General features: G+C 46.4%; 1 protein-coding gene and 1 long non-coding RNA gene across 4 annotated transcripts; one reads left to right on the plus strand and one right to left on the minus strand.

The window, feature by feature from the left end:
• Nucleotides 1-1,288: 1,288 nt before the first annotated feature.
• LOC123154930 (superoxide dismutase [Cu-Zn], chloroplastic) lies at nucleotides 1,289-17,110 on the minus strand. 3 transcript variants are annotated; one of them, XM_044573538.1, is made up of 9 exons: nucleotides 16,798-17,110; nucleotides 16,242-16,306; nucleotides 16,127-16,166; nucleotides 12,198-12,293; nucleotides 12,058-12,089; nucleotides 11,878-11,953; nucleotides 11,747-11,800; nucleotides 1,558-1,590; nucleotides 1,289-1,521 (listed from the first exon to the last, which is right to left on the minus strand). In XM_044573538.1, the coding sequence occupies exons 1-8, from the start codon at nucleotides 17,015-17,017 to the stop codon at nucleotides 1,565-1,567; spliced, it is 609 nt and encodes a 202-aa protein (XP_044429473.1). In that variant the 5' UTR covers nucleotides 17,018-17,110; the 3' UTR covers nucleotides 1,289-1,521; nucleotides 1,558-1,564. The 3 variants fall into 3 exon arrangements, with proteins under 3 accessions (XP_044429473.1, XP_044429472.1, XP_044429474.1); XM_044573537.1 differs by having other exon boundaries at nucleotides 1,289-1,590; nucleotides 16,798-17,109; XM_044573539.1 differs by having other exon boundaries at nucleotides 1,289-1,590; nucleotides 16,242-16,303; nucleotides 16,798-17,105.
• A 1,313-nt stretch (nucleotides 17,111-18,423) lies between these two features.
• Nucleotides 18,424-23,916, plus strand: LOC123151388 (uncharacterized). Its single transcript, XR_006475624.1, has 3 exons — nucleotides 18,424-18,554; nucleotides 18,637-22,647; nucleotides 23,010-23,916. It is a non-coding gene; the product is annotated as an uncharacterized lncRNA (long non-coding RNA).
• Nucleotides 23,917-24,382: the final 466 nt, after the last annotated feature.

Raw genomic sequence — 24,382 nt, forward strand, 5'->3', positions numbered from 1 at the left:
ACCAACCTATATTGCTAATTTAGTTACAAAAATACCTACAATATACATGACTGCATAATAATTCAAGTTAAATAGACAGAGACATCCTGTCAAAACCAAGGGATTTTCAGTAAATTAACAAATTCAATTCTTATTTATTTATGAACAACCTAGAGTGTACAAGTACAATATACATTGTTGTTTATAAAATCAATAACAACATACTTTAGTGTTTAATAGCAATAAACATTACTGCTTAACAAATCAAGTTAAATAGACAAAACACTACCTTAGAAATAGTGTATTTTCTGTAAATTAACAAATTAAATTCCTATGAACAACCTATAGTGTACAATATACATTACCTTTGAAAAACAACCTACAAGATAACCATAACTTACAGTTTAATACATCAAGTTAAATAAACACATAACAATGCACATAAAAGCAAGATATTTTTTGTAAATTAACAAATTCAATTCCTATTTATTTATGAACAACCTAGTGTAATGAACAAATACAGATCAACAAATTGTTCATTTGCCCCTAATTTGCTTGAACCCTAGCCCTAGAATCTAAAGCACACACAAAGGCTAGGTTTCGAAAGAGGTGCTTACTCGATGCTGCCGAATGGCTAGGCCCACCGGTCGCTTCCCGTTGAAGTCGCCTTAACCCTAGAATCTAAAGCACACACAAAGAAGGCTAGGTTTCGAAAGAGGAGGTGCTTACTCAATGTTGCCGAATGCCGAGTTCCACCGGTCGCTTCCCATCGAAGTCACCTTGACACCATGGCCCAAGTTGTCGCCTCCACGTACTCGAGCGATGGTTGTGGCATCATGGTGTGCACCAACTAGGTCGGGTTGGAGCCCCCGCGAGCATCCTCCGATGGCATAGGGTCTCCACCACCACCAAGGCCTATTGCGTCGTCGTCTCCGCCACCACACTTCGCCGTCAACATATCAAAGAGAGATGAGAGAACAAGAGGGAACAAATCAAGTCACAGGAGAGGCAGGAAGGGTAAACGAAAGAATACCTAGCCCTATCTGTCGCCTGCAAACCGGTTAGCCACGTTGGCAAGAACGAAACCCAGACCCCAACAGTCATAATCGTCATCAAAACGGCCAAAGCAATCACCTACTGTATTTTGCAAAAAAAAAACTGAGAATTGGTTTTTGTAAAGCCCTGTCGCTTTTGTTTTAACGCTGACCTGGAATATTCTCTTTGAACTAAATCAGAAACAACAATGATTTTATTTTTATTTTGCGGAGTAACAATGATATTATTGACACCGAGTTTGGAAATAAGGACATCCACAAATATAATTCTTTGAGCATTTTATAGCTTACGCACACCAAAATTCCCGAGTTCACGCTTCATAGCTCAACAAGACGAAAGTGTGCAAACATTTATTTGATAAACCCAACTTTACACTGATACAAACGATCAACAGAAACTATTAAGCATCCGATATTTGAAATCCAGGTAAAACGAGAATGGCGTCGTTACAAGTATGACTGGAGATGCAAAACCAGAGATGGAAACCAGTATGACTGGAGATGCAAAACCAGAGATGGAAACCAGCGACCTACAACGGGGTCAGGCCAACAACACCTGCAAAACAAGCATAATCATGAAACAGGTGCACTTTCTGACTCCCAACAATTGGCACTTATAGAACATTAAAAACAGCAAACAGTTTCTGTAAAAACAGCTTCAGTGATTTATGTAAACACTTGACAGCTCACATGAACAGTTTATGTAAAACAGCTGCAGTGATTTACTTATGATCATAGAAAGAAACTGAACAACAATTCTATACTGCAACAGCCCGGGGTAATTTTATTTTGGCATCGTCATGACATAATGTCATCATATCACTGAATGTCCCGACATCAGCCCCTATAAAGTCACCCTTCCGCGCGGAAACCCTAGCCTAGCTCCTATACCATGTCCGCCACTGCTAGGTAGGTTGTGCCACTCTTCTTTTCTTCCACTCCAAGCAATCCACCAGCGCCATGGCCGAGTAGAGGTCGAGCTCGATGGCAGCGGGATAACCAGCATGCCAAGCCCTTCTGCACCATCTGGAACTAGTCTAGTCCACCTCAAACATCGCCTCCAAGCCCAAGACCATGGCGCCCAGGAACCGCGACTTGGCTACGTCTTCTTCCTCGCCAGCAATGCCTCCACAGCTCGACTTTGTGATCCTCTGGCCCGCCGGCACTCTCAAGGTGAGCCTCTGGGCCTACTTTTCCTTGCAGATCTCGCTCGATTTCAAGGCCCTTCGTAGCACCACTGCCCGACGACGTTCGGCTCCGGTCAAACTCAAGGATAGCCTCCGTTAGCTTGCCTGGATGATATAGTTCAACTTGCCTTTGTGCGGGCATCGTTTTGATGCACACGCCAATCGTTCTTGGGCACCGTAGCATCGAGCAGGGGTGCTGCCGCCGCAAGAATGGTTGCCGGCACTGGTGAGCGGCACCGCATGGCCATGACAGAACACCACTTCTTTCTAGGATTAGATCAAAATAGATTGGGCCCCACTTTCAGCACGAACACGAATTGATCCAAATGGCTAGCCCCACTTGAATTCGTTAGTGCAATTGCGGTTCGAATCTCCATCGAAGCAAGCCTCCCCTTATCCGTTTTGATTTTCTTTGTGTGGCTGACAGGTAGGTCCCGCAAGTCAGATCATTAAGCCGCAGATGGGCCTCAGCCCAGTAGCGTGCTACGCTGTGGCGGGCGTGCGGCGCTTAGCTATTCCTCGCACCACTTCGGCCCAATATCATTGCCCGTTCGTTTGTTGTTTAATCTTTTTGCAAACTGCGGTTTTTCCTAAATTCAAATAAAATTCAATTTAAATCTGTAAAACGCATATTGCATATCAAAATGTTCCTAAAATTGTAACCTCTCTGTTCATGTCATTTGCATTCTTTTTTGCTTCCTTTAATTAAATTTCAATAATGCATTGTTCAATTTGTTAAAATCACAACAAATAAATATAGCGCAGAAAGATATAGTCTTTATATCTAAAATGACCAGAAAAATGCAGAATCCATTTATGCCATTTTATGCAAGTTAAATAACTTTAACATCCTGTTTAGTAATTCAATTTTAACTTCAAATTGCATATGAAGTTCTTTTGGAAAACCAACTGCATTATGTCTTTGGTGAGTAGTGAAGTTGTAGGTTAATACAATCACTTTCGAATGTCATGCATAATGTTGATTGGGCATTGCCTTGAAGCTTATGGTTGTTACTTTTCTTCTTTGTCGATATTTGCTTCTTCCCGATAAATCGTAGTACTGACGTTGGTTACGAGGCTACTTACGACTACGCTCCTGAGGATCTTGCACAGTACCAAGCGGCTGTGCCGACAGGCAAGCAAAACCTCCTTGGTCATTTCTGATCCCATGCTTTCCCCCTGTTGCTTGCATATTCGATGATGTAGTGAGTCTTTTGATGGCTATTCGATGCGTAGCATGATTCTTGTCACCATGTTACTTGCTTGTGTTGATGCCATGTTATAGCCCTGCTTATCTTGCTGTAGTATGCCATGCTCAGGGTTATGCTTAAGTTATGCCATGTCTACTTGATGTAACTTCCAGGATATCACACGTATTAACCTGGCTCTGATATATTTATGTTACAGTATTCTGGAGATAATTTATATGTAACATGTAATAAAGGCAACGATGGGAGGTCATGCCTAGTACATTGGTGTTTTGTTCCACTCGAGCTGCCCTAGGACCCAAGTTCTTGTTGTCTTGGTCCAAGACTGAGCGTGCTAATCACTCTTGGGAGGTTTAATGGGGGCCCCCTTGACCTACTACCTGCCCACAGACCAGTTCGCGTGCCACTTTAGTTCGGGCTTTCCATTTGGAATACGCGTAGTTGTATATTTCATGGTCTTCAACGGTAAGCATATGATGTTGTTAATTTTACCATTTGGGGAGGTTATCCTATATGGCTCTACCCCCTGATGTTTTGCATACATATAGGAACGCCTCCAAGTGGTTATCCTATATGGCTCTAGACATCTTGCGCCCTGTGCACAACAGTTAGGTCCGACTCGGAGCTATGATCGGACTCTTGATTCTGGTAAAACTCAGTTGGGTGGCTCCCTGCACTTTTCCGCAGAAGTGCCGAGTCGATCCCTCTCTGTAGGCACACAAAAACCTTGTGTATGATAATTGTATGGTACTAGGGGAATGCAAAGCTGTGCTATGATTGCGGTTAGGTAGGTGAATAGAGTAGTTGTTCTACAATGTTCCTTTACTTTTCAACGCTCTCTTTCCTTATCTCTGATAGACGCAAGTTGTAGCGTGTCTCTCTAGGGCTTAGCCGCTCAACCCCCTACCCCTTCCCTTTGAGAATGTTGCATATGTAGTGTAGTATAGATCTAATGTAAGTCTTGCAGAGTATGTCATTTACTCTCACTTGCTTTTACAAACAACGCTGCAGAGGATTACTATGACTCCGAGACAGGATGCACCATTGAGCTCTACGCCGAGTGAGGTCCTAGGTGGCAGCCTGAGTCCTCGTGGGATGGGATTGTTTGCTTTACTTTCTGGCCTCATTAGGCGAATGTTGTTAAACGTGTCTGTACTCAGACCTACTTCGCTTTCGTAATGTACTGACGTTATGTTGGGTCATGACCTCTGGATGTAATATTTCGCTATCCTGCTTGCGCTTATGAGCCTTTGCCATATATATATATATATATATACGGTGGCGCTAAGTGAGTGTGAGTGTAAAACGCTAACCCTGCGCTCCGGCCAGGCTAAACGCGCCGCTCGGCCATACCAACTAATCATCTTTCCCATTCTATAGTAAAATCCCTAGCAAAAAAAAGTAACGAAATTAAATCGTTACTATGTACATGTCGTACCCTCCGTCCCGCCCTGTACTACCTACTCTCCTAATGACTTGTAGTAAAATTCCTGCTAAACATCGTAATTGAATTAATTCGGTTACCAGCACGTGAAATTGTCGGATTCCAGGCTCCGCGGACCCTAGATAGATTCGAACTCTGGGGTGCGTGCGAAGAACTCAACCTTCCCAGTCTGCCTACTCGTCGATCTCACAGCCTATCTCGATGAACAGGACGGAAATGGGACAAGGCAGTTTACCCAGGTTCGGGTCACCTTGCGGTGTAAAACCCTACTCCTGCTTTGTGCTGGATTAGCCTCGAGATGGGCTGAGGATGAACTAGTACAGTGCAAGAACCACCTCAGGAGGCGTGTTTTTGTGTTGGTGTGAGCTAGTGAGGGTTCGGATCGATCTCCCCTCCTATGGTGGTGGCTAACCTATATTTATAATGGCCTTGGTCCTTTTCCCCCAAAATGGAGGCGGGAAGGGATCCTGATGAAAGGTGGTCTTTGCCTGCAAAGCTTCTGCTTGTGACACCGTGGTGGGCTCAATGATGACCTCCGTCCTGCCGTCCTGGCAGTCTTGATCTTGTTGCATGGAAATGAAAACCTTTGGCTAATTTCTCGGGACTCCGCGCCTGCGCTTGAAGGTTCTTGCCTTGAGGCCTCTCAGGACCTCGGCGTTGACGCGCTCAGCCTGGCCATTGCTCCGAGGGTGCGCCACCGAAGCGTAGCATATCTGCGTCCCAAGGTTAGCACAATATGTTTTGAAGAGGTTGCTGGTGAACTGCGAGCCATTGTCGGTGATGATGCGATTAGGGACCCTGAAACGGCTCACGAGGCCCTTGATGAACTTGACGGTCGAGCCGGCCAGGATGGCGCGGACGACCTCTACCTCGGCCCACTTGGTGAACTTGTCGATGGCGACGTAGAGGTAGCAGTAGCCCCCAGGAGCTCGAGGGAACAGGTCCGGGATGTCCAGCCCCCAGACCGCGAACAGCCATAAGAGCGGGATGGTCTTGAGGCCCTGGGCGGGCTGGTGGATCTGCTTGGCATGGAACTGGCAGGCCTCGCAGGATCTTACCAGCTCGGTGGCATCATTGAGCGTCGTGGGCCAGTAGAATCCGCTGCGAAACGCCTTGCCCACGAGGGTGCGCGATGAAGAGTGATGCCCGCAGTCCCCGCCATGTATGTCAGCCAACAGTTCGCATCCCTGCTTCCTGGAAATGCATTGTAGAGAAACATCGTTTGGCCGTTTTTGATAGAGCTTACCGTCCCTAATGCAGTACGCGATGGCCTGGCGGGCCACACGTTCTGCGTCTTCCTCCTCCAGCAAGGTGCCTTGGAGCAGGTACGCCTTGAACTCCTCGGTCTAGTACCCCTCCTGAGGCTCAAGCGCGAGGAGCAGGCTCCCAAGGTCGGGCCGCAGGCTGGGGCGCCCGAGAGGGGTGTTGGGGGACCTCCTGAGGCGGTGCTAGACCCGCGGCGGGGGGAACTGCCGATGGCTTGAAGAGCCGCTCCTCAAAGACGCCAGGCTCCTGAGGCAGTCGCCGTGACGCCCTCTTGACGATGTCGTCCGCCTCCTTGTTCGTGTCGCGCGGCACATGCTGCAATTCCAGGCCCAAGAATCATTTCTTGATTTTGCATACCTCCTCGAAGTATGCCTCCATGTGCTCGTCCTTCGGCTTGTACGCTTTGTTGGAGAAGTTGACGAGGAGCTGGGAGTCGCCCCTGATGGTGAGGCGCCTTACTCCCAAAGCCGCCGCAGCCTTGAGGCCGACGATCAGGCCTTCGTATTCCGCGATGTTGTTGGAGACCTTCTCGCCCTGCTGGAAGCAGAGCTGCACGGCGTAGTAGAGCTTGTCCTGGGTGGGCGAGATGAGCACGGCTCCAGCCCCCGCGCCCTGGCGTGCGAACGCCCCGTCGAAGTACATGATCCAACCATCTGCTGCTTCGCTTCTCGGCGAGAGGGAACAGTCCTCACCCACTTCTGGGTCGGGAACGTCGGTCCATTCCGCCACAAAGTCGGCAAGGGCCGCACCCTTGATGATTCTGGTGGTGCTGAACTCCAACTGGAACGCTGCAGTTCGATGTTCCATTCGGCGAGGCGTTAGGGCTCCGAAGCACTCTCTCCAAAGGGTAAGCTAAGATGACCTTGATGGGGCGGCCTTGGAAGTAGTGGTGCGGCTTTTGGGAGGCGACGAGAAGTGTGAGCAAGAGCTTTTGCAACATGGGATAACATGCCCGCGCATCACGTAGCACCGTGCTGACGAAGTATACCAGGTGCTCGACGAGGGTGAAGGCGTTGGCGGAGTCTTGCGCCTCCTGGTGCTGAGGATCCTCAGGAGCCTTGTCGTCTGTCAGGGCAGCTGTGGCCTCAGGAACCCTGTCATCAGGAGTCTCGTTGTTCGGAGGGTTGGTCGGAGCCTCAGGAGCGCCATTGACTGGCGGGGCGGTCGAAGCCTTAGGCGCGCCGTCCTGAGGCCGCGACGCCTAAGCTGGGCGCGAGGTGCTTCCTCGCGAGTCCTTGATCGGGTGCTCCTCCCGAACCGCCACCAGCGCCGCGCTGGCAGAGTGAGGTGTGGCGGACAGGTACAGCACCAAAGGTTCGAGGGGGCGTGGTGCTACCATCATCGATGGGCTGGTGAGGTACCTCTTGAGGTCTTGAAAGGCAACGTCAGCCTTCGGAGTCCACTCGAACGGGCCTTTCTTCTTCATCAGCTTGAAGAATGGGAGGGCGCGCTCCCCCAGCTTGGAGATAAACGCCCAAGCGAGGTTACGCAGCCCGCCAGCTTCTGCATCTCCTTGAGGGTCTGCAGTGGGCTCATCCTTTCTATGGCCTTGACCTTCTTCGGGTTAGCCTCGATCCCTCTGTGCAACAATAGGAAACCAAGCAACTTGCCAGACGAGACGCCAAACACACATTTTTCCGGGTTCAGCCACAGTTTCACTTGGCGCGGGCTGGCGAATGACTCCTCCAGGTCCTTGATAAGAGTTCTTGCTTCTCGAGAGATTTCACCACTATGTCGTCGACGTACGCCTTGGCGTTCCACCCGAGCTGCCGTCCTAGGGCGATATGCATCAACTGTTGGAAGGTTGCCCCCGCGTTGCGCAGCCCAAATGGCATGCAAGTGTAGCAGTATACCCCGTACGGGGTTAGAAAGGTGGTCTTCTCGACATCTTGCACCGCCATCTTGATTTGGTGATAGCCCGAGAAGACGTCCAGGAAGCACAATAGATCGCACTCGGCGATGGAGTCAACGATCTGGTCGATGCGCAGGAGAGGGAATGGGTCTTGAGGACAGGCCTTGTTGAGGTTGGTGAAATCAACACACATGCGCTCATTTCCGCCCTTCTTGGGGACGATGACTGGGTTCGCGAGCCAGTCCAGGTGCCACACTTCCTGAATGACACCAGCTTCCAACAGCTTGTGGGTCTCCTGGGTGATGAACGACTGCTTCTCCACAACTTGTCGTCGCGCCTTCTGCTTCACTGGTCGCGCGTTGGGGCACACCATCAAGTGGTGCTCGATTACTCCACGTGGAACCCTGACCAGATCCGCTGCCTCCCATGCAAACACATCCTTGTTTGCACGTAGGAAGCTGACCAGTGCCGCTTCTTGGTCTGGAGGAAGGTCGGCGCCTATGGTGAAGGTGGAGCCCGAGGCCCCGTCTTCGTAGATTGGCACCTGCTTTGTCTCGGCCCGGTCTTGAGAGAACAACTGCTTCTTCTTCGCTGGTGCAACCCCCGGGGCCTCCGGGGCCCCCTCCTTGCTTGGCCGCGCGGCCGCCGCGGCTCTAAAAGCATGCTTGAGGGCCAAGAGTGCATCCTTGGTGTCCCCCGCCACAATGAGGACGCCGCTGCTCCCCGGCATCTTCATGAGATTGTAGATCGGGTGGGTTGCCGCCATAAACTTGGCCAAGGCCGAGTACCCGAGAATGGTGTTGTACGGCAGGCCGATACGGGCGATGTCGAAATCGATGAGCTCGGTGTGGTAGTTGTCGTGGGTGCCGAAGGTGACAGAGAGGCGGATCTGCCCTAGGGGGCAGGTGGAGCCGTCGACGACTCCAGAGAAAGGCTTGGTGGGGCGGAGCCGGCCGTGAGGCACATGAAGCAGGCCGAATGCTTCAACGAAGAGGACATTGAGGCCGGCGCCGCCGTCGATGAGGGTCCTGGTGACCGCTACGTTGCAGATGGTGTGGGTGCAAAGCATCGGGAGCGCGCCGGCGTCGGCCATGGTCGCGGGGTGGTCAATGGAGTCGAAGGTGAGGTCGGCCTTAGGCGCCACCCAACCCGATGGTGCCCCCCTCTGTATGTGGGCAGCGCCCACCCGGTGAAAGAACTGCTTGACGTGGCGGTCCGGGGATGGTGCCTGCGAGCCGCAGAGGAGGGCCGCGACGGCGTGGGGTGCCGGCGCCGCGAAGCGCGCGATGAAGAGGCCGCGCAGCTTCTCCTAGGAGGCCACTAAAGACTCCGGCAAGCCCATGAGCCAGGTGCGCGGCACGCCCGTGAGGGCCATGGATAGCCAGTTTGCCATGGCCTTGTCGTTGCCGCGGCCGCCCAAACAACCTCCGCATACGCCTGGAGAAACCCCGCCGGGTCCGCCGCGCCGTCGTATCGAGGCGGCAGCTCCGGCCTGAACTTGGGTAGCCACTGCACCCGCCGCAAGGCAAGGGTGAAAGCTCGGAGGCCCGCGGCGCCTCCGAATGCACCCGTCGGTCTGGTCGGTGGAGCGGCGCTTGCCATGAGAGTCGAGCGGCACGGGTGGAGTGCAGCGGACGGAGAGGCGAATCTTCGACGCACCCCTACCTGGCGCCAAATGTCAGATTCCAGGCTCCGCAGACCCTAGATAGATTCGAACTTTGGGGTGCGTACGAAGAAGTCAATCTCCCCAGTCTGCCTACTCGTCGATCTCACGGCCTAGCTCGATGAACAGGAAGGAAATGGGACAAGGCAGTTTACCCAGGTTTGGGCCACCTTGCGGTGTAAAACCCTACTCCTGCTTTGTGGTGGATTAGCCTCGAAGTGGGCTAAGGATAAACTAATACAGTGCAAGAACCACCTCAGGAGGCGTGTCTTGTGTTGGTGTGAGCTGGTGAGGGTTCAAATCGATCTCCCCTCCTATGGTGGTGCTAGCCTATATTTATAGTGGCCTTGGTTCTCTTCCCCCAAAATGGAGGCGGGAAGGGATCCCACAACGGCCAAATTCGAAGGGATACAACTAGTACATCTTATCCTGACGAAAGGTGGTCTTCGCCTGCAAAGTTTCTAGTCATGACGTTGTAGTGGGCTTGATGATGACCTTCGTCCTGCCATCCTGGCGGTCTTGGTCTTGTTGCATGGAAATGGAAACTTTTGACTGATTTCTTGGGACTCCGCGCCTGCGCTTGCCTCCTTAGCACCAAAGAGGAAACTGTTGTACTACGCCCGCTGGCGCCCGCCTGGCCTTGGTCGTCATGGCTTGCATCATCCAAGCCTCATGAGGTGAGGGTTTGCATAGAGATCTCCGCTCCTCAGGAACCAGTCTGAGGAGGCCGCTCCTTCTGGAGGTCTTGGCGTTGTCCGCCTCGCAAGGATCTTGAGTTTGTTGATGTTGGAAATGGGTCATACCGGGCCGTCGATGAAGCCACGTCGTGGGCCGCAGGCAGGCAAGTTTGGATACCCCTGTTCCCAGAACGCTGATAGAAACACCTTCTCGTAAACCTTAGGATTGCCCGTAAAAGGCCAACACCTTCTAGTAATGTTATAAACTCTTACATAACCTAATTTGATAGTAAGAAAAGAACTTGTAGTAATATCATTGTAAACTAGTAAAAGAAATACTATTTTACCACTCAAACTAGGCATGAGGTTTGATAGTAAACCACTGTGTTTTGTAGTAGTAAAGATGCCACACTCTGTTATAACTCAATTTTGGGTTGTCTTCTGATGGTAATATGCTTAGTGCTTGGTGGTAAATATAATGGATTGTCTTACCACCCACTACTATAGGGAGAAGCTTTGATAGTAAAATGGTAGACTTCCTTACGACTAAATTTTGGATTGATTCTTGATGGTAATACAATATGTGTTCCATAGTAAATTTAATAGATTCTATTACCGCCCACTAGGTCAAGGAAGGCATTTCCACGCGGTGGATTAAATTAACTACTTCGTTCGCATGGCGTGGGCGGAGTACATTATAAGGTACTATGCGCTCAAGCATAGTTTAGCGTGCCTATATATGCGTGTGCGTGCGTGTGCGTGTGCGTGTGTGTTTTGGTCATAGAGTTGTGTTGTGGTACTGGTACCGTTTGTTTCCATCCCACGGTGTGTATGGATATAAAGTGCACGTTGTGGATAGGTTCTCGGAATCACTATACTTCTACTAGCGGGTTATCTAAATTACGGGGTGAAGCTACTTGCCTATGAGATGGAAATGCATCACCCATCTCCTCTAGGGCTTGTGTGGGAATCTTGGTTTCCTGTCCGAATATTGCTCCCGAGGGGATTGCTGAACCAATGATTTCGGGCTTTCCGATAGGAGATGGCCCTTGGCCAGTGCAGTTTGGGTTCAGGCGCTAATCTCGGCTTCCCGTATGATTCCTGTGCTAGATTAGTATAGTCTTGATCCCAGGGTCCGACATATACCAAATAATTTGTAAGTTATGCTTATCCAACAAGGACTTTAATATTCATTCACCTTGCTGCAATTTGAAAATTAGATGGCTCATACAGATGCAACAAATTCAGAACAGAAAATATTTAGATACTACAACTAACTTTCATGTTTTCTGATTAACAGCAAGAGGAGTCTATACGAAATAATCAGATCGATTATAGATTTACAATGTATAATCAGGAAAAATTATTATAAAATCATTTGAAAAGAAATGTAAGAAATGTATCAGAGAACATACCACATGCAAGTCTTCCACCAGCATTTCCAGTACTGAGGCTGAGCTCATGCCCACCTATAATGAAAGAATAAAGAATGAAGCATCTGAAACTGAAGGGGACAAAGATTTAAAACAAGTAGAACTACGCATACCTTTTCCCAAGTCATCTTCAAGCTCATGAACAACAAACGCTCTCCCAACAACTGCATTAGGGCCAGTCAAAGGAATCTGTGTAGAAGTAATTCTCAGAAGTTGGTAAACCAAATGTTGGAACTTAAACCTACCACACTGCAACTTATGCTAAGAGTAAGAATAAGATGTCTGATCTTTACCTGGCTATCGACAATGGTTGTCTCCGCCACACCTAAACCACCACAATTAAAAGACAGAACCCCTAAAATAAGTTAAGGTCCAACAAGACAACTTCTGAAAGAAACATGAGAAATATGTCCGTGATTGTTGCAGGTTATACCTTCAGCATTGGCAACAATGTTTCCCAGGTCACCCGCATGACGGACTTCATCTTCTGGTGCACCATGTGTCAGGCCGTTTGGGTTAAAATGTGGACCTGTAAGATAAAAATTTGCATTTTAAGTGATGGGACATAGGTATGTAGTATGTTAAACGACAAGATGGTTTAATTAATTTTTGCAAGTATCATCTGCTACCCCTATAAAAGCACGAAAGGGCGGAGAACCAATTCATCCTATCCATCAAATCTTGCGATCGGATGGCTTACATCATTCCAACATACTAAACATGTTTGACGCTTTAATTACCCAGCATGCCATTAGCCGCTAACCTCTCTCTGTGACAAGGAAAAAAACGCCACCTCCGGTTATCCTCTCCCCACGCACCTCGCACGATGCCTCGGCGGTTTGCCGCCCGCCAGAGCCCCATGGCTCGACGACTTGACACGTTGGCGGACAGGCGGACCTCCGCCTCCACGCGCTGGACGACCTCCACCAGACCACCTCTTTCCCGACGCATCGGCTGACTGGCGACCACCTTCTCTACGCGCCGGCGGACCTCTGCTTCGAGGCACCGACGGACCTCCGCCCCAACATGTTTCCCGCCCTCACCTGTTTCCCAACGCGACGGCGGACTGACGGACCTCCGGCTCGACGCGTCGGCGGACCTCCGCCTCGACCTCTGCCTCCCCAACCAGCTGAACGAGCGTCGCTTTTGTTCTTTCTGGTATGGATCCCTTCCCCCTCTTCGCATGTGTCCTCCGTTGTGTGTGTCCGTGCTCTGCGTGGGTGTTCAGTTTGTGCGGGTTCTGTGCCTGGATCGCTGGCATGTGTGTGCTCCATTAGTGAATGACAAATTTCTGAATTTTTGTGATGAACAATGTTTACGTTCGTTTAGGCAGCTCACCGGCATCCATCATGGGCTCCCATTTTAGAATTAATCAAGATTAGATTACCTTTCAGGCTTCTTCCGTTGCCTAGCAAGTGAGCTGATGATCAGGAAATCATGTTTAACTATCAATAAGTGATCTCATTTCTTGGTTCAGTGAAGTAATTATGTGGATCTTGTGAGGAAAAAAGATAGGCCAAGAAGCCTGGGAGGTTGTCTACAGTCACTGGCCTGCTATGTGACCTGCTTGCATCTTTTCCTGATTACCTCACAACTGCAATTGTCTACATTTTATATTAACCATCGTTTTATCAATTTAATTCATGAGTTTGTTTTCTCGAATTTACATGTATGCGTTGATGACATGAAATCTGAATATATATATATATATATATATATATATATATATATATGTTTGACAGTGAGTGCTGCTGAACATGTAAGTATAGCCGGGAGAGTCATGTATTCACCCGATGCCATAGCTCACTAACCCCGAGCCGTTGCCGCTGTCGAAGACATCTTAATATTAAACAGTAAGTATTATATTCATCAAGAGAATTTCCTCACTACGTGGTGTTAATTTTGATCCATATGATTTCTCGCACAAAGAATGCATCTATATGACATGAGGTTAGTCTTCTTTAACTCCTTTCTGATCTATTAATTATTAAGCATCCTATCTCTTGGTCTCAAAGTTTTTGAGAAAATGATTTATTTTGTTTAGTGCCATTGAAGAGATGTGGATAAAGATATCAAGTCGTAGTTTCATTGTGCATCATGCTTTTTGTGGGGGTTTCACTGCTTTTCTTTTTTGCATGATTTCTCAACATGGTAGCCTGGTCTATCATATTAAACCTCTTATTTGTGTGCTAGATCTATTTCGCTATACAGGCCAACATGTGTCGGGTGCACGTAAGACTCCATATATAGGGTCCACATCATAATGTTCCAGTCCATAGGTTCCATCCCCCTTTATCTTTCTCGATCTCGATTCAGTTGGTTCTATTTCTTGTTTGCAGATAATTTCGAGATTATTTAAGTGAAGTGATGACTTGTGTGTAATTTCAAGATGGTTGCAATTAGTAATCCCTAAAAACGATAGATTGAGTGAGGCTGGGCTGTATGGTTGAGAAATCCTATATTTACATCTGTTCTCTCCAAGATCATGTAGCGGTGTGATTATTTTTTGCAGTTTCCGTAATTACCATTTTCTCTTACTCTAGCTTATGTTGTTGTGTTGACAACACTAGAGGGATGTTACTCAAGGAAGATTCAATAATAGGTAGAGTTTCTGTACTTACTGATTATATATATTGGCATATGACCATAACTGAATAATGTTGAATTATCTTCTAAATTAGTATGAATATTTTTCTGCTCAAAAACAGTTTTCTATGATATTTTGCAATTTCCATGTTTCGATTGAGCTTCCTATGATCTATAAGGCCTCTCAGGTTTTAGAATTGTGATATCGTTGTATATAAGCCAAAATGAGTCTATGATAAGGGAAATAAACTGACTATGCTTACGGTATGAATGAAACTGAAGAGTGAAGTGATATTTCTTTCTACCATTGCATAGCTTTACCATCACCGATCCATGTTAAGTGTGATTTGTTTCTCTGTGCATTATTCGGATACAGAGGATTCAAGCTGAAAAAAAGATGCAGTGGATTCAATGTTATGCAGAACATTATCACAATCTAGCATTTCCTGTGGATGCAGTGTCTTCTATCAATATATTGTTACTTTTAGCTACGCAATTTCCTCTGACAGCCGACGGCTTGTCTATTGTTGGAATTTTGCTAGTAGGCCTTTGGCCCAAAGCCCAACTAAAATTCTGAAATTCTCTTGGCCCATTCATGCACACATGTGAGTGGAGTGAGTGAGGCTAAAGTTTAGTCCCACCCCGGAAGTTGAGAGAGAGTTGCACCTCTTTATAAGGTGAGCTCTTCTACCACTTGTATGAGCATGAGAAGAGGAGACCTACACGCGCGCTCCTCCTCCTCGCTCGCCTCGCCACGCCACGCCTCGCCTCGTCACGACGCGCCGCGGGTTGCGGGATTGAGCCGAGGACAGAGCTATGCACGTTGTCTATATTTTTGCTGCATGGGAAAATTAATGAGTTATTAATTAATAATTAACGGACGAGTTAATTACTGAACCGTTTCCGATTCTTTTGGATCGTGACGACTCGGACGTGGAGTTTACTCCCACGACCTACCCGTCCCGCACTATATAGTCAGGCAGACGTCTACCCTAGCGGCGGTCGCTTCGTATGGTTTCCCACCACCGTTCCAGATCATTGCGCCGCCAAGCAAGTCTTCTCCATCCCTCCTTCCGGCGTGCACCGCGAGAAGGGACAGCAGGCCTCCGGAACCCCGCCTCTCGTGATCATGTACGGGAGAGGGGCGATCGGGTTTTTGGGGAGCGCACTCGTGCGACTGCTGGCAGCGACGACTTCGCGAACGACGACTTCTTCCCCGACCTCGGCAACCTCATCCTCGACGACATGGGCGACAACGTCAACGCCGGCGGTGCTGCACCCGCTGCACCGTATGTGATTCTATCCTTCCTGTTCGAGATCGTGGTAGAATTCATGTTTCTAGTATGTGCCCTAGATGTGATATGTTCATCTGCTATGCTAGTTCGCATGATTAGTTTAATCTCTGCTATTGTGGTCATGATTTATCTTCTGTTTATTCGGATTAAATCTCGTAGTAATTTGCTCATATTTCCAACATCTGTTAGTATCTTTTGTATTTGATGGGATCTTGTAACGAGAAAAAACCTTCGAAGCAATAAACAGGGAACAAAAAGCTTGATAGTATTGTACTATTTTATCTCACTGAAAAATTATGTGTACTCATCAATACGTGCATTTGCACGTACACGATTACTAGTAGAGTGAAAAGGAAACGGTAGCACAAGTTGAGAAACACATTTATATAGGACTTTCTGATGATGTAAAACAAACTAAATTGTGTGCAGCTATAAACCAGTGACATTTGCACACAGAAACCAAGCCCAATGGAAAATTAACCTGTTGATATGCATCCATTAGTCGTGTCACCAAACTCATGCTGCAAAACGAATGATCATGTCATTCTTACGGACCAACAAATACAAAACAGAGGTACTCAAGGAACAAGACTCACGAGGTGGAAGCCATGAAGTCCAGGAGCAAGTCCAGTGATACGAACGTTCACCGTCGTAGGACCTGCTATAGGAAAGCAGTTCGAAGAGTAAATAGAGAAGTAAGTAACATACAACCGTATTACCCTTTTAAATGTATTTGCAGTGACGCTGATGCTTGAGATTTAACGGATATTTCAGTTAGGATTTGTACAGCAACGGCCTTAGCAATCCATCATCTAAGCTCGGCACACTTTTTGTTTGGTATTTGAACTGAAAAATAAAAGTTACCAAGGGACTTTCGCTACAAAAATACTCCGTTCGATTGCAGCTAGATTTAGTCATATGCAATGCTTGTAACGAAAGAACAGTTCAGATATATTTTATTGAAATGTATACTATGGAAGAGTTCAGAATTAAGTTCGCAAGAACGAGTATGCTGTAAGAAGAGGCAAATTCGCCGTGTGTCCAGGCAAAGGCAACTGGCGAAGCTTCTGGACAGTCAACAGGTGGTAAACAGATGATAAGAGTATAAGACAGAGGCGGACAGAGAATGAAGAGAAAGTGGAGCGCACGCACCGTCGTCTTCCTGGGTGAGCGTGACGACGCCCTCGACCTGCGAGGTGCCCTTGAGCACCGCGACTGCCTTCTTGGTGGCGTCGGCGACGACGAGCGCCCTGGCGGCGGCGGTGGCGCCTTCTGGGGTGCAGACAATTCGGAGCGACTGGAAAGGGCGGGCAGAGGCAGGAGCCTGGAAGAGAGGCGCGGCGGCGGCAAAGAGGAGGCTCTGAGCGGCCATGGCGGTCGTCGGGAGCGGAAGAACTTTTGGGGGTTGGTGGTGGAGGTGGTGACTGACGATAAGGTGGGATCGGGCCGCGCAAAAGGCACAGATTTGACTTCGGGCAAAACTATTTCACAAACAAAATTATTTTTGAACCCCTCAAAAAAAATTATTTTTGAAAATAGGATGGCGATATCCACCACACCTGTGGCATAATCATGAAATAAGAGATCCAGTCACTCCCGGACCTCCTCACAGTTCAGCGCATTCTGGCCGTTCGATCTGTTTGCTTGATGCGTTTCCGACCGTTAGATCGATGCGGTGAAGGATTCTGGCCGTCGGATCGACCCCGTGCGCCTGTAGCAATGAACAGTTTAGCTCACCACCGGAAATATCTCGTGCCACCGCCGTTATTCTCGTCCCCCGTCGAGGGTATTTTCGTAATTTCGCTACGTGCTATATAAGCCCGACGCCCATCCGTTTCTCCCCAATCAGCTTCCTCTCCTCTTCCTGTTTAGCTGCCGCCGCCTCCCCTTCCACCGTGGCCGCCGCCCCCCATCGCGCGACGGCGAGCCCACCCGCACTCCCGTCCCCCTCTCCTCTGGTCGTCCTCACGCATTGCATCGCCTCCTAGTCGCCCTCACGCATTGCATCGCCTCCTGGTCGCCCTCTCTCTCTGTAGATTCCCCACTGCCGCCACCACCAGGCCAGCTCCGGCGAGGTCCGTCGCCATACAGCACATCCACGAGCTTATCTCATGACGCTACTCCTTCTCCAGCGCGTTGACCAGACGCGCTGCCCCTTTACGCGTGGCCCCGGCTAACCCTAGCGCCACGGTCGCCGGTCCACGGCGTCGCCATCGACGCCGGCGCTGCGCCTGCACCTCCGGTTGGTCCTCCCCGACCCCGTCCGAACCCTCGCGCACTGCGTCGCCTCCTGGTCGCTGTTCCAGGCGTCGCCATTGACTGGAGGAGCGCGGGACTGTCGTCCTCGCGTTTGTGCACCTCCAGGAAGAAGACTGCTCGAGGTGAGACGCCTTAGATCCATCGTGCGAAGGTGGAGGTGGGTGCCCTCTCCACTTCCCTCATTTCCTCCCTCTCTCTCTGTTTTGATCCCTTTTTTCTGCAGCTCGACATATAGGTCAGTGTATGTGTGTGTGCAGCAGCTCCAGAGGGACGAACGTCAAGGTAGCCACTGCTCCGTAGGTATGAATCGGGTCCCTAGCCTCTTATGAGCCCTACTTTTCATGGAGCAAGGTTGGCTGCTAAGTGTATGTGATTTGATGCCTCTGGTTCTTCCATGTATGGAAGAGATACTATTTAGTTGTCTGCATTTTTCTTACTCGGTTCAGTTTGGTGTGCCTATCAATGGGTTGATGATTCAAGATAATTTGTGATTCTGGTATCTAATTGATTGGTATATATGTGCTTTTTTAATATGAATCACTTTATGCAGAAGATCTGAGTTCAAAAAGATTGCATGACACCACAAACATTTGATATTTTTTTATCATGGCCTAGGTTTGGTGGGCGAGCTCACTGTCGTCCGCCTTGAGGTCGTGCTTCCCTCTCCCTCCTCTTTCTTTGTTTGTGTGTGTGCGCACGCGTGTGTGACTGATTTCGTTAACCGTGTTGCAGCTGGTCCGTTTCAGAGTACGGCCCTTCATTCGTGCCTCCCGTTCTCTCTGCCGAAGTCGTGGTTGTGTGGACGTGGCTATAGTCAAAGGGTCGTCGCCAGCGTGGCACCGGCGCCTCCCTTCCCTCTCCCCGGGAGCTGGAAGGTACTGTCTCGGGCTTCCCAGATCTGTTGGATCAAAAATTGCAAGTGATGGAATCAAATTTTGTTGGATCAGAAATTGCGGTTGATGGAATTAAAACTTGGATGTGATCAAATTAGGTATTGCTTGAGCTAAAAGTTGAATGTTTGTCGACTTGATTTGTAGTTCAGCATGTCAAAATTGTGGTGGATTGTGTGGTATAGTTTACATATTTGAAAATGTTGTTGAATTTTCAGAGAGGACCATGGCATACTGATTACTGAAAGGAATTTGTGAGTTCCTGCACGATGCATCTCCAGCATTTCTTGTGCAGATCGGTTCCTACTCATATTTCCCCCTTGCATAACAATCAACTTATTTTAGGAACATTAATATCATCATTGGCCTATGAATTTATAACATACTTTCCTGCTTTACAGTTCTGGTGAACATCCTTTTTAAATATTTTTGTTTCTTGAAACCTCAAAACAGTAGTTTAAATTCTTTTCCATGAATCAGCGAGTTGCTGCCTTGGTGATGGTAATTAGTCATGGATAGTTGTCATTCTAAAGTTGCTTGGTTCAGATATCTACTTTTTGGCAATGATTTTGCCTTTTTTCTTCCTGTTCAAAATATACCATTTGGCAGTGACTAGGTTCAAAGATACTGACCTGTCCTATGTTGTGTTTGCCGTTTTAACAGTAGGAACCTGCTATTGAGTTATTTTACTGGCTTAATTTGGCCTCTCTGCAGCATCCAGTAGCTTTTTATCTGAAGATTTTCACCATTTCTAAATACTACGTACTTGTCGCTATGTAATAAAACCATACATCCAGCCGCTGCCCACGGGATATTCCCAGCCACCAATCTTGGTTATGCTCAAATTATGCACCAGATATTCCCAGTCACCAATCTTGGTTATGTGAGCACTCTTTGACCTATTATTTAAATGAAATCATCCTGAAATTCCTGATCTCATTAAGCCATCATACCAGGAGGAAAAAATGTGTTTAATTGGCAGGGTTAGGGACCTCTGAAGTAAGATCCTAGGCCGTAGTTTTGTTTTCCTGTCTCTTACAAAATTATGAAAAAAAGTTGGTTACAACAGCAAAGGATTAATTAATTTATTTCCTCTTGGGATAGTCAGCTTAGAGGAAAGCTTGGTCATTGCTTCACACAATTGATATTGGACTGCACATATTTAAACACCACAGGTGCAGCAAATTCAGAAAATCCATGTCTATGTAAAACCCTGTTTAGGTTACTGAGTTCTTGCTAGCTTTAGGGTCCATACTTAATTAACGTGATGTTGTATTTGTAGATTTTCAAGTGCAATCTTCTTCAAGAAAGCTCAATATGCAGGTTAGTCGTCATTTGGTCAAACAACATTTGCACCAATGTTTTGTTCGTGTAATGACACATATTTCCAGCATCACATGAATAAACCCAATTGATATTTGAGATGGGATGCACGGCTGTACAATATTTTCCCGCATATCTACTCCTGTAACCACCTGCCAACCATACCTTTCACTATTTTTTTGAATGCAAATCAAGTACGTTCTTAAGCCTTTTTCTTTTGTAGAAAATCCTAAGCAAGGCAGGTATCTATACAGCAACAAGTTTCTGCAAAATAGGAATCGAAGAGTACCCTCATTCTAGTCCTTGAATTGTTTATTTTCTATATTATTTGGCTTCCGTAGTTCAGATGCAGTTGAACAACATAGATTGTTTTTGCTTGCTTGTGGCGACGTAAGTATATGGTTCGCTCTGAAATATTAGTACTTTTGAGCTTACAGAGCACTATATATGAGTATATGTTTGGCTAGTGGTTCCCTTCAGGATACATGTGCTAGGTTTCAATATACGTCTTTGTTGCCTTGCTTGATTTGTTAGGCGTCTCATTTTTTTCTCTGTCTCGCAAGGTATAATAGGCAGAGGCAAATAAAAAATCTACGCCATAAAGTGATCCACACTGTAACTATGATACGTATAGAATTGTCAGTTTAAAGCTTGCTCTGAAAGGAAGCATTCTACTTTATGCTCTTCGCTTATTATCTCTGTAAAATCTTAAGATTTTGGAGGGAGTTCAACAATGCTGCAGGTGCTTGTGTCCATTCAGGCTCTCATTTTGAATGAGAAGCCATACTTCAATGAGCCGGGATATGCAGGCTCTGCGAATACCGCAACTGGACAACAACATTCTATAGAGTACAACAAGACCACATTTCTGCACTCCTGTAGGACTATGTTGTATTCACTTAGAAGACCTCCGGAGGTAATGTTTCGCTATATGTACCTACAGTTCTGGCTGAAGGTGCAAAAACAAAATAATAGTCCATCTCTTGTCCTTTTAACACATGCTGAAATAAGAAACTTACTCGTGACATGATAGACTATTAAAGATTAGCCCTTTTATTTTCTCAGATTTCTGGATCTTCTCTTGGTTTACTGCATTTGCTGCTGTTTACTTGAATATGCTATAAAGGTTTGTTTCAATGTTCTAAAACACAGTGGCTGGAATGCACTTGGTCACCCCCACCTTGTAGTGGAGTATGGGTGGGCCTTTGGGCTTGTTTCAGTTTAGGCCCAAATAAGCAGCCAGCCTGGTAACCTGGTTAAGGTAACGCCTATTTATTGTGGTTAATCATGTTGCATACTCTTTTTTTTCGTAATCTTAGTCGGCAAGGGCACATGGATACGTAGTATGCATACTTGACTGAATGACTGGAGTTTTAGAACATTCTTGTATGTTTTAATTTAATTTTGCAACATGACAGCCCTCGTTTGTAGTTACCAGACAGTTAAGTAACATAGTACTCTATTATCTACTACTTTTTAGTAACCTTCCTTTGTTGTTGGCTCTACTTGCTGGATGTCAGTAGAAATGGTCACACAAAAACAAATTGATGGAAATGGGATTTGCTGGATGTACTTATGATTTCTAGGCTTCTATATTGTTAGTGATACGTTCCTCTTGGAGTCATCTAGGTCTTTAGAGAATGACTGAAAATTGTCTTACATCCTGTTACATCAAATGAAGTAACTTGAAATTTTCGAATGATAAATTAACAGGGGCTTTTGAGCATATAACACATCGGTAGAAACATTTCCTTGGAGAAAATGGGTAACTTAATCATAGGTGTTATAGCAAATACTAAAATTTACATGTTGCATCCTTTGGTCTTTTGCTTAGATGAAGATTATGTTCAGGGAACATTAAATGCAAAGTGTCTACTCCAGGCTGTCACCAGCACTGTGTAACTGAACATGGAAACATCAAGCACACAGATCTGGTTTTCCTATGCCTAGGTGTCTTCTCCTTTAGTCTGTTCCTGCTTCATTGGTACTTATAGCCTTATAGGAGTCTGATTCTCAAATTGGCTAAGAAGCAAGGCTTAAATTGGCTAATAAGCAAGGCTTCTCTGGTTGTATGAACCAGCATTACATTTGAAACTTAATCAAGTTAACAGTAGATGTAAAGGATTTTTTTCTGTCATGTTTGTCAAAATGGTGCATGACACATATCATGCTCATTGACATGCGCGTGGTTACAGTTACTGTACTGATTACAAAATCACCCAGGCTCTGTCATGAGAAATATAAGATAACAAAAGACAGTTGGTTACTTCTCTCCGATTTCACATGGATAGTTGGATTTTGGGGTACATGTGTAGTTTTAGTTCTGTAACTTTGGTTTGATTGACTCCATGGTTAGTTGTTCGCACACTGTTGGATGCTTAGTTCAGTTAAAAATATAATGCCGTATGAGTATAAGAATACTAACGAGCTTTCGATAATGCTAGAGCTGCAGTAACAACTAAGGATCCGATAAATAATAACATCATGAAAGGGGCACGGAGCGGCGATCCAATATACACCGGCGATGAAGGTATATTCATATACAATATGTATATGGTACCATCATCTCGGGCTTCCTCGGACTTCCTGTTTGACCTTTGTGCCTATTCATATAATGATGTGATTCGACACGCTGATTGCCTTTTTATCCACTGATTTTTCTTTTCTCCCTTTTTATGATTAAATTTTCAGGAAAATACCACTGTATGATTATATAGGTTTAACTCCAGTTCACATTCTTTACTTTTTCAAGTGCATGCTATGGTTCATATAATAACTCCATTTATTTATATTTCACTTTGTCAAGTGCATGCTATGGTTCAAAGCAAAATTCAGTTTTCAATTATAATTCAGTGATGTTCTCACCTTAGATTTTATTTTGCGTAATTGTAGGAAGTGGGGATGGACATTCGTGGATTTGCCGTCCCTGATTTGCTTTGTGGAGGTATTATCTTTCATAATGTGTTGTTAACATATCTCTGGAATAAGTTCTTATGTTCAGTACATATAGTTTGGTTGATTATCTTTTAGGGGCCTTCTTTGGAAAGGCTTCGACAGACTGTTTGAATTACTGCCTTATTAGGTTAATAGAATTTGAACATGTGACTTTATCTTTGTGTCAACCATACAAAGGAGTTAGTGACCTGTTCTTAATGATATATAAAGGAGTAGGCAGTAGTGCATGGTAATAATAAAAAATGCATCATGTGTATGTGCAGGACACATGCCCATGATTCATAATGATTTGCGGCAGTCTTAGAAGAAAATTTCCCATTGCATTCATCCCCCTTTGAGTGTCAATTGCAAAGTTCATCCATTGGTGAAAGGAAACTGTACTCTTCTTTGTTTTAGTGCTCTGCCTCCCTGCTTCTATGACAGAATGGCATGGCTTCGTGTACAATAAATGTTCTCTACTCTTGCAGCCCATGTATTACTATTGACAGGGTTTGTCTACACTTATCTTTAAGGCTACAACCGGGAGTCTCATAGGTGTGTGAAGATGATCTAGGGCATTGCTTTGTTAGGAGTTCACTTATGTACAAGAATGGCATGTTCTTCCACGTGTAATATATTGTGGTTTTTTCTACTCAACACCACCTGGACCATGTATCATTGTAACCTGCTCTATGGTTTGGATCTGAGCACTGGACCATGGTGCTGGACAGGGCACGACGCCCTAAGACCGCTCTTTGGAATTCCAATATACTTAGATAGATAGAAGTGAAAGTTGAGGACCAACATGTATGTTGTATCGTGGATGTCCCCCTTCATAGCATTGTTTTATGAAATGCACTAACACTCCGAGAAGTGTTTCTGAGTATATTTGTATATTTGTTACAACAAGTATGCTTTGGTATGAAATTTGCCAATATCGTGTGATGAACCTTGATGTTTAGTACTGAATCATTACTAAGTGTTTACTAACCTCCTTTTTTAAATGTTACCTTTGTAGTGAAGTTGTTTTTGGTATAACTTTAGCCTATGTTGGGTAGCTACCTTGCTTATATATGGATGTGCGGACAAGACTTGCCTGCTCCCCCGGCGTGTGCCCATCCGTGCTCCCGCGTACGTGGCTTGATTTGATTGGAACAAAATAAGGCTCCGGCCCCACCTCCTTAAAATCAGGGGGAAGATGATTAGATTAGAAAGAAAAGAGGGAAAAAAACAACCGTAGGATGAAGTGGGAGCACGGATGGGAGCATGGGGAGGGAGTAGGCAAGCCGGATCCTGGATGTGCTGCAAACTTTGTTTCAGATTAGGACATT

Source organism: Triticum aestivum, chromosome 7A (genome assembly GCF_018294505.1).
Source record: "Triticum aestivum cultivar Chinese Spring chromosome 7A, IWGSC CS RefSeq v2.1, whole genome shotgun sequence".
In the NCBI taxonomy this organism is placed as follows: Eukaryota; Viridiplantae; Streptophyta; class Magnoliopsida; order Poales; family Poaceae; genus Triticum; species Triticum aestivum.